This window comes from Diceros bicornis, chromosome 5, assembly GCF_020826845.1.
Source record: "Diceros bicornis minor isolate mBicDic1 chromosome 5, mDicBic1.mat.cur, whole genome shotgun sequence".
Taxonomy (NCBI): domain Eukaryota; kingdom Metazoa; phylum Chordata; class Mammalia; order Perissodactyla; family Rhinocerotidae; genus Diceros; species Diceros bicornis.
Genome location: NC_080744.1, coordinates 48,253,790 through 48,268,921, shown reverse-complemented (window position 1 = coordinate 48,268,921; position 15,132 = coordinate 48,253,790). Strand labels below are relative to the sequence as shown.

The following is a 15,132-nucleotide window of genomic DNA, read 5'->3' as shown; positions in this document are numbered from 1 at the left end:
GAATTTTTTTCTGCTTGAAGGGACTGCTAAGCTCACATCAACTGAATGACTGGGCATCATTTTCTAATGGCAAGAAAATGGATGCCAAGCGAAGTAACAACCAACCAATGTACCAAGTAGTTGAAATTCTCTAGCAGTGATGTAAGACTTTATAATTGCGGTGATTTATTTTTATAATTATTTATAATAGTAACTGAAAGAAATGGGCCTTCTGGTATCTGTTCAGGTTTTTTCAGGTTGTTATTTCCCTAAGGAAAAAGCGAATTTAGACTAATTTTCTCTTTCAGAAAAGAGGTGATGATTTTGAAACTGTCTCCTTCTGGCTCTCTAACACATGCCGATTTTTGCACTGTTTGAAGCAGTACAGTGGAGAAGAGGTGAGAAAACCTTGATTATAAAACCAGCTTGCTATACTGTCTCTGACCTTTTTAAGGAAAAATTTTAAAACACAAAATGTTTAACCATTTGTTAATTTAGAAACCTGAATTCAGAGGTGGCTTGGAAGTTCATAGCTTTGTTTGATGTTCATTATTTACTAAACAGTGATTTGGGGAGTGACAGTTTCTTCCCTCTGAGAGCCTGTATTTTGAGAAAGCACAGCAGAAATAAAATGAGCATTGGTCATTGAGCAGTTACCAGCAATGAAACTTTTTGTCAATATATGTGGAAGTGGGCTTTTCAAGGGCTGATGTAGGAATATTGAACTATTTAAAGAAATTAATCAATTTTGGCTTTGCCATAATACATGAAAGGTAAGTAAGTTAAGATATATCTCTTTAGATTTGTCGAAAAATCTGTTTTACATTTGTAGTGACATGTTCATCAGTTGTTTGATAGACTTCATATTTCAAAATTATGTAATATATTAATAATTACTATTTATTAAAGGCTGCTTACTATGTATCAGACAGCACTTACTCTACGTTGTTATTTCATTCTTACAACATCTCTGTGAGGCAGGAGGTATAACCAGTTTCACAGATGAGGAACCTGAAGCTCAGTGAAGTTCATCAATTTGCCCAAGTCCTCTCAGCCATAAGGAGCAGAGCTGGGATTCTGGGTCTGCCCACCTCCGAGAGTCTGTGGCCCTAACCACTGCTCTCTGTGCCTCCCCGTCCTTTGCTGGGAGAGCAGGCAGAGAAGCAGAGCAGGAGCACTTTCTGAGCACTCGGAGGCCAGAGGTGGGAGACTGTCCTGGCAAATGATGGGAGATACAAATATGAGCAAAACGTGGTCGCAGAGGAGGTGGGACTGACAGACCAGAATCCCCCAGAGGAGCCCCACTTATAGACCATGTTGTCGGGAGGCAGATGCTTGACTGTGGGCAGAATCCACCAAGTAGAAAATTGCCTTTGTCAGGCGTTGTCTGACAAAGTACCTGCCTGTACAGATGGCTTTCCATTTTAACAAATACCACCAAAAGATTCCATTCTAAGCTCAGACTGAAAATCATGTATGGATACCATGAAATTTAATAAAGGGAAATTTTTAATTTATTCACCAGTCTCTGCAGAAATTGGTCTATATTAAGAAGATTAAGTATGCCCTTTGAATGCAATATTTCTAAGTAGGACTATATTTAATGAACTGAAGTTAAGAGATTAGTATTTTAGATAATTTAGTGTTTGGCAGTAAACCTCCTGTTTCATGAGTGAAAACTCTCATTAATTTTTTTCAGATTAAGTTCCCCCATCTTGTTGCATTGACATTGCTATTGGAAAGGCTTAAATGCTAGGTTGCCAAGTTTTGTTATTATTCAAAAGCTAGTAAGAAGTGGAAGGGGGATGTGATGGAAACACACATAGCATTTGAGAATGATTATCCTGGCATTTATGTGTGGGATGGATGGAAACTCTTTGGAAAGAGGAAAAGAGAGTATGAGGATGCTGATTAAAACAAGATTGTTAAACAGAAGAGACATTTTATTTCATGTATATCATTAACTTCGCATTTCTAGGGCTTTATGAAACACAACACATCTCGCCAGAATGAACACTGTCTCACCAATTTTGACCTGGCTGAGTACCGGCAGGTGCTAAGTGACTTGGCCATTCAGATCTACCAGCAGCTTGTGCGGGTGTTAGAGAACATCCTTCAGCCAATGATTGGTAAGGCCAGGGCATTGCTGACGTGGAGGTCTGCCTACCTCATGTGCCCACCAGTAGATGACCACGCCTGGCACATGTTTCGGGGCATGTATTCATACAGAGAACATAAAGTAGTAAGACTCAGTTCTAAAATTAGCTGAGGAATGCTAGAACATGGGATGTTAGCCATGACTAACTGGGATACACCAAAATCGCTGCTTCCACATGATCGAAACAGCAGTATCTTGATTTCCTCCCCAATGCTTAATGCCTCTCTCTCAAGATTGGGTTATGCTTTATACCCAGCGATAGACCTCATGCCTCGTCCAGTTTTCAAAAACACTTAAAACTTTGGTCTAGGACACTACTACACTATTCCATCTAAAACTAAGGAGGCTGGGGAGGGGTTGTGCTTTGCCTAATAGGCTACAGTAAAATGGTCTGGAGGGTGCCATGGCAACAAGAAAAGGTCTCAGGCATTCCATACAGAGTTGTACATCTCATTGCCCCTAGGGAATTGTTAAAGGCAATTTGGTTTAAAGTAACAGTTTCTCATTGGATGAGCGACTGGTATGTGTGTTTGTGTGTGTGTGTTTCTATATATTCAGATATAGTATTCTATATTCTACATTCTAGTATTCAGCTAAGTGTGTGATTCTGTGCACCTCTCTTTATATGTGTGCAGTCATTCTGGGTGTTTGTTTATGTATCGTGCTACCTATATTCCTTTGGAATGTGTAGCATGTGTGAAGTAGGTAGGAATTAGGAGACATGTACAAACTGCAGGCTGCTAATTTTGAATGCACTAAATTAAGATAAACTTTTTTTAAATTACCAAACTCTGTAATCCTCAGGCAAATTGTCAGCAGCCTCTTAAGGCTACTCCCAGCTACTTTCCCTGCCCATATGTTTTCCACATTTCCACTACTTCTTCATTTCCCTTCTATGGGCTCATAGTATTCCATTTTCTATCATAGGCCCACAATTAAACAACTAGAAACACAAAAGGCTGAGGAAGCCGTGGGAAATGGCAGTGATTTCTTCAGTTGTTCCCTGAAAGGTCATGAATTTAAAGCAGCCTAGGTCAGCTACAGTGCAAGAGGTAACAGATGCAAAGGTCAGCTTCAGCCAACCTCTCTTCTATTTTTGCCTGTTTTTATTGGCTAAGCAAGAAGTTTGCCTCTAAGATGTCCCACTTTAAACCACTACCCCCACCTCCCAGTGACTTAACAACAACAAACGTTTTGAGTCAGCATGAGGTTCTGTGGAAGCTGAGTTTAGTACTAGGAGAGATAAAAATGAATCAGGCATGGCGCCTGCTGTCAAGGGGCTCCCAGTTCAGGGAGAGGGCATCCCAAAACCATCCTAGAGGAGGCGTAAGCCAAATGCTACGAGAGCACAATGGAGGGAGCAGCAGTGCCCCAGATGAGAAGACTGAGTCTTGGGAGGCGGAGGCTAGCCCGGGGTCTCCCGCTGTTGTGGGAAGCTCAGGACAAGGATGGGCCCAGCTCTCCAGCCGCACACAACTGCCCCCACCCAAGTCGTCTCCAAGACCTGCCCAGACTCCTGCCTTTCTTGCTACTTGATTTGTTTGCCGCCGGGGCCCAGATGGCACTGGAGAATGCTTATCTTCTCCCTAACTGCTACCTACCTCTCTCTCAGAAACCCTCCCAAGATACCACGTGCTTATCCTATTACAATGCTACCGTTTCATATTTTAGAAAATACACCATTAGGGCCGGCCCCGTGGCTTAGCGGTCAAGTGCGCGTGCTCCGCTGCTGGCGGCCCGGGTTCGGATCCCGGGTGCGCACCGATGCACCGCTGCTTTTCCGGCCATGCTGAGGCCGCGTCCCACATACAGCAACTAGAAGGATGTGCAGCTATGACATACAACTATCTACTGGGGCTTTGGGGAAAAAAAAAATAAATAAATAGAAAATACACCATTAAGATTTCTTAATTTCTTGGTTAATTTTTGTATTTAAGAATTATTCCTTCATTAAAGTTTAAAATCCAGAATCCCTTTTTTGTGAAGTTCTTTTTCCCTCTATTTTGGTGCTCAGATAATTTTCCTAAGTTGAATGTGTGTATGTGTGAGTGTGTGTGTATGTTGTGTGTGTCTGTGTGTGTGCACATGAAACAAGTTTCTTTCCAGATCTTCTCTTCTAACACTTGAACTACTCCTGCAGTCTCCGGCATGCTGGAGCATGAGACCATTCAGGGCGTGTCAGGGGTGAAGCCCACAGGGCTAAGAAAGCGAACCTCCAGCATCGCCGACGAGGGCACCTACACGCTGGACTCCATCCTCCGGCAGCTCAACTCCTTCCACTCGGTCATGTGTCAGCACGGCATGGATCCCGAACTAATCAAGCAGGTGGTCAAGCAGATGTTCTACATCGTGGGGGCCATCACCCTGAACAACCTCCTCCTGCGGAAGGATATGTGCTCCTGGAGTAAAGGCATGCAGATCAGGTGAGCAAACACCAACACCTGCAGTGGCCTCTGCTCACTGCCCAGCCAGCCTGCCAGGGGTGATGAGGTTCGAGGTCAGTCGACCTGAGGTCTGCTGCCACTGGCCACGCAGCAGGGGAAGACCGGGCGTGGAGCCACTCCCTCCTGCCTGGCTGGACTCCTCCGCTTGCATGGGTTGCTGCTCCTGGCTGGGCCTTTCAGCAGGTTCTACTCGCTGCTCGTTAGGAGCCCTGCTCCACTGTGGCGAGAACTCGTGTGAGGGAGTGGAGAGTTGATGAAAAATACATAAAGATGAGATAGCTGCTTCCTCTCCTTTTGTGTGTTTTAATTGTACAATAATAAAATATCAAATTGTAATGAAAATTTCTAATGTTTGATTGTTCTTAGAAATTTATTTTGACAAAATACCTTTTTGTACCTATGGCAACAAGAACATGTCTAATAGATCTTATACTAACATTTGAAATATGCCCCTTTATATTTTAAGAAAATCTACATGCAATTTTATACGCAACTTCTCCTCAGCATAACCTCATTATCATAAAGTAATTGATTTCTTTTGCAAATAATTTATTTTAAAACAGACTATTCACCAAGAGGGAAAAAAAAGGATTTCTCCTATAAAGTCTTTAGTTACTCAATCACAGGAAACCTTAGCATTCTTTTCAAATTTTCCATTCTGACCAACATCCATTGTAGTTAATGTTAAGACAATGCCTTCCACTCAGGTATCAGAATTTGCTTCTCTATAAGCTTTGTTTACACATGTGAAGCACCAGTCATAATATCGTATCTCCTATTTGCCTGATTACTAAGTTCTGATTGTGTGTCCATTTTCCTCATTTTAGTTTGAGAACTACTGTCACTTGGTTGACCACCTCTTGAAAGCTCAGCATTTGTGTAGTTTCTGTGTCTCTGTATATTTTGGGTTTTGTCTCTTCCAATGGCCCCCACTTGCCCTTCTCTCCTTCCTTCCCTGAGTTTCCTCAGGCTGCTATCTCCATCACCTGGGCTCTTCCCTAAAGAGGGCTGGAGCACAATGTCCACGTGAGGGGATCTTGTCATCCAGTTCACTGACCGGGGGTTGACTTAAGGAAGAGAGAATACTAAGAAGGTGGTTGACTCTTACCTCTGAAGTTGTAAGAAAAGCTAGAAGGTGTTTTCTGGTCAGCTGTTCCATATTATGTGTTCTGTTTTGTCTTTTAGCAAGTCTTATTTCATAACTTTTGTTATAAGGGCTATATTTCTGTCTTCCATTAAAGATAATTATATTCTCTAGTCATTTACTCTTATATAATTATAATTATAAGCCTCATGACTATTTATAATGATAAATTTTTAAGCACAGCTGATAAATTTAAGAAAATTGAACAAAAATACTGCCTGTCATGTTAACCAAAATTTGTGACAAAGCCACACATAAAAAATTAAGACATTTATGACAACATTCTGTAAATTTGCATTCTCTCTCTTTTTTTGGCATAGGTACAATGTCAGTCAGCTGGAAGAATGGCTGCGTGACAAGAATCTGATGAACAGTGGGGCGAAAGAAACTCTGGAACCTCTCATCCAGGCTGCTCAGCTTTTGCAAGTGAAAAAGAAAACAGATGATGATGCAGAAGCCATTTGTTCCATGTGCAATGCATTAACTACTGCCCAGGTAAAGCAACGTTCCCTATTATGAAATAATTTAACACTCATCAAGGGTGATATTTAGGGAAGTAAAGAGGTCTTCTAACTATTGCTGTTGTCTCTGAGCTGACTTCCTCAGTGTCAGAGAAGATATATGTCTATATAGGTCTTGAAGGAAGTAATACACTTCAGTGCTGGTCACAGTCATCCACATTCAAGAGTCAGGAGATATTCATTGAGTGTCTACAGTGTCCTGCGTAATGTTCCAGGCACTGAGATATGCCACGAACAAAACCAAGTCCCTGCTCACGGGGTGTACATACCGTGGAGCTTGTATTCCGCAGAAGAATTTTCCATATTATTTGATAATTGAATGATTCTTTAGACTTCTCTATTTTAAGACAGATAATTCTTGTTCCTTCAGTTCAATAAATGACCAATTGACTTCCTATCTCAAGGCACCATACTTGTTACTGGGGGAGATACTTCAATAAATTAGGAACAATCCCTGCCTAAAAAGGAACTTCCAATTTAGTAGGGAAGACAGATGTACCCAGCTGATTCTACCATAAGAGTTCTAGTAAGTTCTATAGTAAGATGTCTAAAGGAAGTGCTGAGGGGCAGTAGCTGACTGTGTTCAGGGAAGGTCTCATTACGCTGGGCATTGAATTGAAGGAAGTGAGAAGACAGGAAGGGCATTTGAGGACACTTTCCACAGCATCAGGCAAGGCATAGGCATAAACATGCCCTTTTTCTTTTGCCCAGTTATTTCTATGCTGACTCTTGGACTTTCTTAATGTTCATCACATATCTCATAACATAGAAATCTTACATAGATTATACATAGAACATGTATAGAAAGTAGCTAGAAAGATAGCTAGATAGAAAGTTAACAACTGCCACTTTGGGAGACTGGAGGATAGGAGTGGGGGCACTTTCACTTTTCATGTGTTCTTTTGTACAGTTTGGATGTTTTTCCAAATTTATATTGCTTCTTAAAATGTAAAAATATTAAATTAATACATTCTTATTGTAAAAATTCAAATAATAAGGTAAATGTGCCTGCAGACCAGCTCCCTCTCCCCTCTTGTCCCAGCCCGGCCCTGAGTAGAACTGAAAACCGTATGCACAGATCCTTCTAGTTTTCCAGATTATAAGCACCAGTGTATATTTGATAATATGCTGAAAACTTTGATCATTTCATTTCTCACAGATTGTCAAAGTGTTAAATTTGTATACTCCAGTTAATGAGTTTGAAGAAAGAGTCTCTGTATCATTTATTCGTACTATACAGGTAAGATCTCCCAGACTTTGTCTTTGATTCACCAACACAGTCATTTGAATGGAAATTTTACAATTTATTGAAGAATAATGGGTTTTTCTTATTATATTGTTTTATTTTATTTTTATAGTGCATTAACTTTTTTGATAACAGCTTATTAGAAAAATGAAGTGAAACATTCTTCATTAGTTGCAGACTTTTTGGTAGAATTTTTAGCAGAAAAAAAATCTTTATAGATTCAAAGAACTGATGCTCTGGTTTTTTTTGTTTTTTAATCTTCCCAGATGCGTTTACGAGACAGGAAAGACTCTCCTCAGCTGCTCATGGATGCTAAACACATTTTTCCTGTCACCTTTCCTTTTAACCCATCCTCCCTCGCGCTAGAAACCATCCAGATTCCAGCCAGCCTGGGCCTGGGATTCATATCACGGGTCTGAAAGTGATGTCAAGGCAAACAGTGACCATACATCTCTTGCCTGAAATAAGAACCCATTATTTCCAGTGAGCTACTGAAAACACATTTTTAAAGAGAAAGTACTGATTATCTCCTAAACAAGGGGTTATTAACTGGAAATCTCCCTAGAATACTTGCAACGCCTTGGAAAGAAAGATAGTTCCTTTGTGCTGTGTTACCTGTATAGCAATGCTCATCCTTGATCAGTTAAGTATCCCGAGTTTACATGCAGGTGAATGACAGAAGGAAGGAAAAAAATGTGTCTTCAGATCCCAGCATCTAAATAGTGTAAAAATCATAAATTCCAGATATGAGCTGTTATTAGGAAGGCACCAACAAAGAACCTCCTCTGCACTAACCAGAAGAATGGAAAGAGAAATCCCCGCGGAGTACATATCAGATCAGTTTAGGTCTCAGTTATGCTGATATTGTCAAACTGGATCAAAGAAATAAACTGGCAATATGTAAAGTAATTGGTCAAGTAACTTCCTTATATGTGTCACTATGATATAGGGATATTAAGAGAATGTTGGTTTGCTGTATAGCATAGAAGTCCATTTGTACTGTAGTTTACCGAGCATTTTAAATTGCTGCTACATATCGTGTTCTTTAAAATGTAAGCGATATTCTTATTAGGCACTACAACAATAAGCTTCTCTTTTATCAACTCTGTTTACAATTCAATCTGATCACAGTTTTAACTGGAGTATGTGCAAATATCTACAGATTCACCTGCACAAGTAGCAGACACTGGGAAGTCATGTAGTAATATGACAAAATGCTTGACATTTAGGGGTAGGATTAGACAAAGTGGCTCTTGTTGGTGTCATTATTTATTCAGGGTGTGTGACATCGATGTGCTCATTAGTTTTCCCTGGGTGGCTGTCACATCAGGGGACAGTGTTTTGTGAAGTGACTTATTTTTAGTTCCCAGATCTGTTGCCTGCAGTGCATATTTTCAACCTTGACAGGTTTTCTTTCTTCTTAATTTATTAAGAATTAATCTCAGTCACTATCTAGAGAGGATTGTCAGAATATTCATGACTCAGGTGTTGAAACTTGATTATCCTATAAGTTATGCAAAAGAAGGTGTATAGGAAATAATTATGATTCTGTTTTTTTAGGCTTTACAACTTCTATAAATGTTCTCAGTACCACTAGATACGTTAAAAAGCATCATATTAGAAATACTTTTAAGATTTGTATAAGAATTTAAGAAGATTGCTGAATTTTACAGAGAATTTGGTTCAGTAAGACCCAGATTCTATAAGTTTTCATTCTGAAATTCTGATTAAACATATTCTCCATTTTTCTAGAAATCTTATACAATAAATCTTTCAAGTTGTGCAAAAGCAAGTTCTTAGTTTTCATTAGAAACTCTGGATCTGAATTACAATCATAGATTTATATAATTTATTAGTCTATAAAAATGACATCTTATTAAAATATGTGCAATATTATTAATGGAAATCAGTTTCAAGTCAGTGATAAAGATTATTATTAAAAGATAAACAGTCAACTTATTTGGGCTTCAAATTCCTCATTTATACAGTAAAAGGGTTGGACAACTGATTCTTAAGGTCCCTTCCATGTCTAAACTTCTCTCAGTACTTGGATCCTAGAGAAACGAGCTGCAGTTACTCAGTAAGTGCACCCTCTGAAGGAAAGATCAGTGTTTGGTGCCTGTTAATTCTGAGGGATTAATAAAATATAAAATCACAAGTTTGTGTGGCTATAAGCTTTCTTAAATGTACATGATTTACATACATGCATTTAGAAAGTTAATTAGTTTAAGTAATTTTTATTGAATCATATACAGCTGTATTCAGCTTGGATACATTTATTTATTTGCAAAACCAACCAAAAATACTACTAATTCAATCAGATTCTCTCAGTTTTCCCTGGTTGTCAGTGTGGTTTTCAATGAACTCTTACAACCATTTGGTTAGTACTGAATCTGTCAGAGTCTAAGAGCATAGATGGGACTTGGCTTAGGGTGGGGGGAGGGGGTGTTGCTAAAAAAAACCCCACCGTGGTACAGGCTGTTCATCTCAGACCCCAAAATCCTCCCAGGCCCTCCCTAGCTTAGTCCTGTGTAGCTTGTCCCCCACACACCCTGAATCTTGTCAGGACATCAAGATCACGCTGTAGCTCCCACGGCCACCGCAGCCCTTGATCTTAGCCCCAGACAGCTGTCTCCTGAAGCGTCTCTGGTCTGGGCCTTTCTCTCTCTCCTGTCTCCTGTCTTTCTGCTATCAAGTGCTGGAGCCTCTGTTGCACAAACTAGGCCAGAGTCTCTCCTGTTCAGGGATGGCCACACAAAGATTATGCTATTCCAGGGCTCCAACTTCCTCCAAGGCCTACCCAGAACCCCAGGTGGGGATCTGAATTAACTTCTCTTAGCAGTCTGAAGATCTTTAGTCATACCAAGAATACCTTACAACCAGGGAACCCCAAGACCTGATAAATGACGTGTGTCTGACTTTCTTGAGGATGCAACAGTATTGGGTATCCTTTGGCCACTTTGAGGACTGCTCACCTTCCCACTGTCCACCCATACTTTGTCACTCAGCTTCAAACACACCTCCAGCAGCCTTCCACCTCCCCATTTATCTGTTCTCTCTCCCCCTTCCCTCAGCTGAACCATAGATCCCATGGCCCTGACTGCGCTGAAGGCAGCGGATGGAGTCAGTCCTCAGTTGCCCCCGCTGACTGCCTGGTGGCTTACCTTGTGCCAGTCTTTGCACAAGTCTTGTTATTCTCACTTCTCTGCAGTACATTCTTTAACATGATCATGAATTTGCTTTTTCATAATTCCTCTCTGACACACAATAGGAATTCAAAGAAAGATCTTGCAAGAACAACAGGTCATTGTCTCAATAGCCCCTTCTCAATAGTCTCCTCCCCACTCACCGTACATACAGACTCAGCTCACACTGTGGAATGCAAAGCTGAAAAATTAGAAGCAATTTCCCTTCTTGTAGCTTTTCTTAGGTTAAGGCTTTGATCTGCCTGAGAGTATCTATAAAGAAGGGGAAGATAAATATGGGATAAGATCCACGAAGTGTAGCTTCATGATTCCTTTGGAAATTTTGAAAATCCCCCATGTACCTGCCACTTCTTTTGTCAAGTGCAAAGGTACAAAAATATATATTACAAAGCCAACTTTGTAGGAGATTTGGGGGTTTGAATCAGTTTGTAGGATTTGCTTTATTTCCTTCATTTCAGTGGATAATTGAGAGTTGACTTTCTGGATGAGTATGTGTAAAATAGATCAAATCTTTCAATAACACAGTGGGGGAGGCTATAAAAAGACTTTATTAGGATTTCAGTATAGTCACTGTTGTGAGAAATTACTTTCCTGGTAATGCTAGGTAAAGGGGCCCTGGCTGCTGCCCTAAGTCCTCACACATATTCTCTCTCTCTCTCACACACACACATGCACACACACAGTCGCTAGTTTGTAGAGTTCCCCAGGAGGCATAATCAAGGCTCCTCGGGGTAACTTTAACTGTTCAGGATAAAACAGAAAGCAAAAGTTAGTGTGTGACCCTCAAACTCTCCTGTTGAAAGCAGTGCAGAAACAGTCCCTTGTGTCTGGCTCTGCTTCCCTTCAGCAGTACTGGGAGGTAGAAAGGGGAGCTCCTGCAATCGTTTGTGATGATAATTTGAGAGACAAGGTCAGTGACTGGCCTGAGGTCGCCAGGCCTCCAGCCTGCAGCTTTTCCCCAGGCAGCAGTGACAGTGAGGGCAGATCCCAGGCAGGAGACTTTAAAAAGTCGTGAGGTTCCCTTCTGTTCCTCCTAGTGCTCGTGGGGTGTCCCAGGTCAGCAAAAGGAGAGCTTTTTCCTTATCAGAGTTGGCAACTGGCATGTGGGGACTGAGCAAGTGCCCAGTACCCAGTTCTCGGTGCTACGAGAGGAAGCGCCCAGAGCCCGGTGGTTTTCTCTTTGTCATAGTCACCCGCTATGACTAGGTTTGACTTTTGTAATGAATCAGTGCTCCCTGGAGGGTGCAATGCTCTATGTTTAGGTCATTAATTAGTAGCAGGCTGTCTCAGCCTGATGGGAAGCAGTGAAAGCCTCCTTAAGTTAAGAGGAAGGTCAAAACAGACACCCCTCACAGTCGCTGTGAGAGCCACTAGGTGAGCTGTGCAGCCTGCGGAGATCTTGCAGCTGCAGACCAACCCCCGGGTCCCTTCTGCGGGCTGTCCCCTAGGCAGGCCATACACAAGTCAGTGTGTGTTTGAACATTACAGTGTGTGCATGCTGCCGGTGTTTACTTTGGAGCTAGGAGTGTGTTGTGTGCATGCATGCTAGAGAGGCTGTGTATTGCTGTGGCCTCTGTTCATGGGTAAGTGCATTGTAATTTCTGCTCAGGCTGTGCCATGAGGGCCGCCTTAACCCCTGCTCCCTTCCCTCCTAGAGCTGCCTTAAGTTCTCTGGAACTTTTCCTTTGCAAGAGGACATCTTGCCTGGAGAGGATATCTGCCCTGTTTCTCAAGGTTTTGTGAGGGTTCTGGTTGGGTGTGGCCTCCAACCATCAATTCCTTTCTCCCCTTCCTGCATGACCCTCTCCTTCCTGTTACTTCTCCTTCCTTTTTTTTCTGTTATTTCCAAACAGGTATTAGAACTCTGAGGCAGCAGTGATCTCAGAGGCAGTGAAATGTGGGCCTAGAGAGTCTTCCTGAGTTTGGGGGGCTCTGTGTCACAAGTAAGCAAATGAACATATGGAGGAAATACAGAGATAAGTTAGATTCTTGGTAATACTTAAGTGGCTTCTTTTCCACTGAACTTTTCTTAATAAAAGTAAAGGGTACAACAGTAAAATCTTTCATGGACAGTCTTTAAAAAATTTTTTTTTAAGAATCCTGTACTGTAAAAGATTGAGTGAAAACAGGAAAGAGTGCTGTAAATTCTAATCCATTGTATTACCGTAAATTAAGTAAACTTGGAGTTACAGTAGATTTCTCAGTAGGTCAGGAACTGAAAAGTACTATGTAAAATATCTGCCAAAATGCATTTTATACATTTTTTTATTTTATAATTTGGTCTAGCTAAATAAAACATTCATTAGCTTAATTTAATGGGTGTTATTAGATTCATAAAATGTCTGAAAATGACTAACATTTCCTTAATATTGTAACATTGCTTGAAATATTTGAAAGAAAAATGTTTGTTGAATTGAAACTGGTATGTATAATTCAATGCCTGGTAGGTTAGTACATTTTCATGCATTTTTCGGAGTCAACAGTTTCAAATATCTTATTGTTACCATATGTTATAAAATTTTAGCCTACATTTCAGGCTCTCTAAATCACTTGAGCCATTTAATTTTTTCCAACAAATGGTGAATTTTTCCCTTCGATGTGGATATGTGTGCTGTAATTTACGATTCCTTGTTATGTATTTTTGTGGAATCCTGAAGTAACGTTGACTTTTTTGTGTCCTTGGAAAATTTAAATTGCTCTAACAGTGTTGCACAGAAATGAGATCACGACATTTAACAAGTTGTATTTTAATTATTAACTTTGTTAATTTACTGTTAAATGGATATGGCTTTTAACTACAATGAAATGGAACATTGCAGTTTTCCAAATATTTTTCATTGTTGGATCTAGAAAAGGAATTCTACCTTGATCTACATAGAAAAACATGATATAGTTAATCTTTGAAAAGTTCTTAGAATATTCATCCATTAAAAAGGAAGCAGAAGTAGTGAGAAGTGAAAGGCATTACCAACCAACTCTAGTTTTAACTGAACCCATCCCAGCATATCTCACGTGAAATTTTTAAAAATAAGTTAATAATTCACCTCATATCAACAACAGCCTTTGAAACATGGGTTTTCACTAGATATCACCTAGTGCTAAGATGAAAACCAAAACAAATCAGGTTGACATTTCCGCTCTAAATTTGTAGTTGTCTAATGTTGTACTTAGTAAATGTGCATCATTAATGCTATACTCTCCTAGCTATTATAGAAAATTGTTCAAATAAAGTTATGGATATAAAGGATTTTTGTTGATGTCTTATGAATAAACCCACAGCACATGGAACATGGAACATACACCAACATAGACCACATTCTGGGCTATAAAACACACCTTTAAAATTTAAAAGAATAGAAATCATATAATGTATGCTCTCAGGTGACAATAGCATTAAACTAGAAATCAATGACAGAAAAATAGCTGGAAAATCCCAAAATACTTAGAGATTAAACAACACACTTCTAAATAGCACATGGATCAAAGAAGAAATCTCAAGAGAAATTTTAAAATATTTTGAAGTAAACGAAAATACAACATCAAAATTTGTGGGATGCAGTGAAAGTAGTACTTAGAGGGAAATTTATAGCATTGAATGCATATATTAGAAAAGAAGAAAGACCTAAAATCAATAATCTAAGCTTCCACTTTAGGAAACTAAGAAAAGAAAATTAAATGCAAAGTAAGCAGAAGAAAAAAAATAATAAAAATTAGAGCAGAAATCAATGAAACCGAGGACAGGAAATCAATGGAGAAAATCAATGAAACCAAAAGCTTGTTCTTTGGAAAGATCAATAAAATTGATAAGCCTCTAGCCAGGCTAACTAAGAAAAAAAGAGAGATGACATATAGTAAATTAGTGGTTGCTTAGGGCTGAGGAATGGGGGTGGGTGAGGGGGAAGGAAGGGATAGGGAGCAATAACTAAAGGGCATGGAGTTTCTTTTTGAGGTGATGAAAATGTTTTAAAATTGACTATGGTGATAGTTTAACATATCTGTGAATATACTAAAAAACCACTGAGTTGTATACTTTAAATGGGTGAAGTGTATGGTATGAGAATTATATCTCAATAAATCTATTTTTTTAAAGAGTAAACTTTTGCTTCTGGTATGGCAGACTGAGGAGCTCAGCAAATTCTCTCCTCAAAAAAGCAAGGACAACACTGGACAAAGTGTCAAAAACAACAACTTTAGGGCTCTGTAAATTGACCAAGAGCATAAGCAAATTAGTAGTGGTTAGCCATGAAAAACCACTGAACTCTGAGTAAGAACAATGGGAGTCTGACATTCTTGGTGGGCCTGCCCCCATCATCCTCCCCTCCCCCAGCTCAGTTGGCATGGTAGTTCTACCAGAGTAGGGCAAGCTGTGAAAACCAGCAGCTTTGCCATGGGAGGGGCTCACTTGATTTGGAGCAGAGTGCAGTAAAACCCCAC

General features: G+C 40.0%; 1 protein-coding gene across 4 annotated transcripts in view; it reads left to right on the top strand.

Annotated features, from left to right (window-relative positions):
- MYO5A (myosin VA) overlaps nucleotides 1-14,579 on the top strand; it is a 194,350-nt gene extending 179,771 nt beyond the window's left edge. For all 4 annotated transcript variants that reach the window (XM_058541598.1, XM_058541600.1, XM_058541597.1 and 1 more), the window contains 6 exons: nucleotides 288-377; nucleotides 1,958-2,108; nucleotides 4,278-4,560; nucleotides 6,046-6,220; nucleotides 7,406-7,486; nucleotides 7,759-14,579. In XM_058541598.1, the coding sequence (XP_058397581.1) occupies nucleotides 288-377; nucleotides 1,958-2,108; nucleotides 4,278-4,560; nucleotides 6,046-6,220; nucleotides 7,406-7,486; nucleotides 7,759-7,911 (933 nt within the window). In that variant the 3' untranslated portion in view covers nucleotides 7,912-14,579. The remainder of the gene's footprint in view (nucleotides 1-287; nucleotides 378-1,957; nucleotides 2,109-4,277; nucleotides 4,561-6,045; nucleotides 6,221-7,405; nucleotides 7,487-7,758) is intronic.
- The last annotated feature ends 553 nt before the right edge of the window (nucleotides 14,580-15,132 follow it).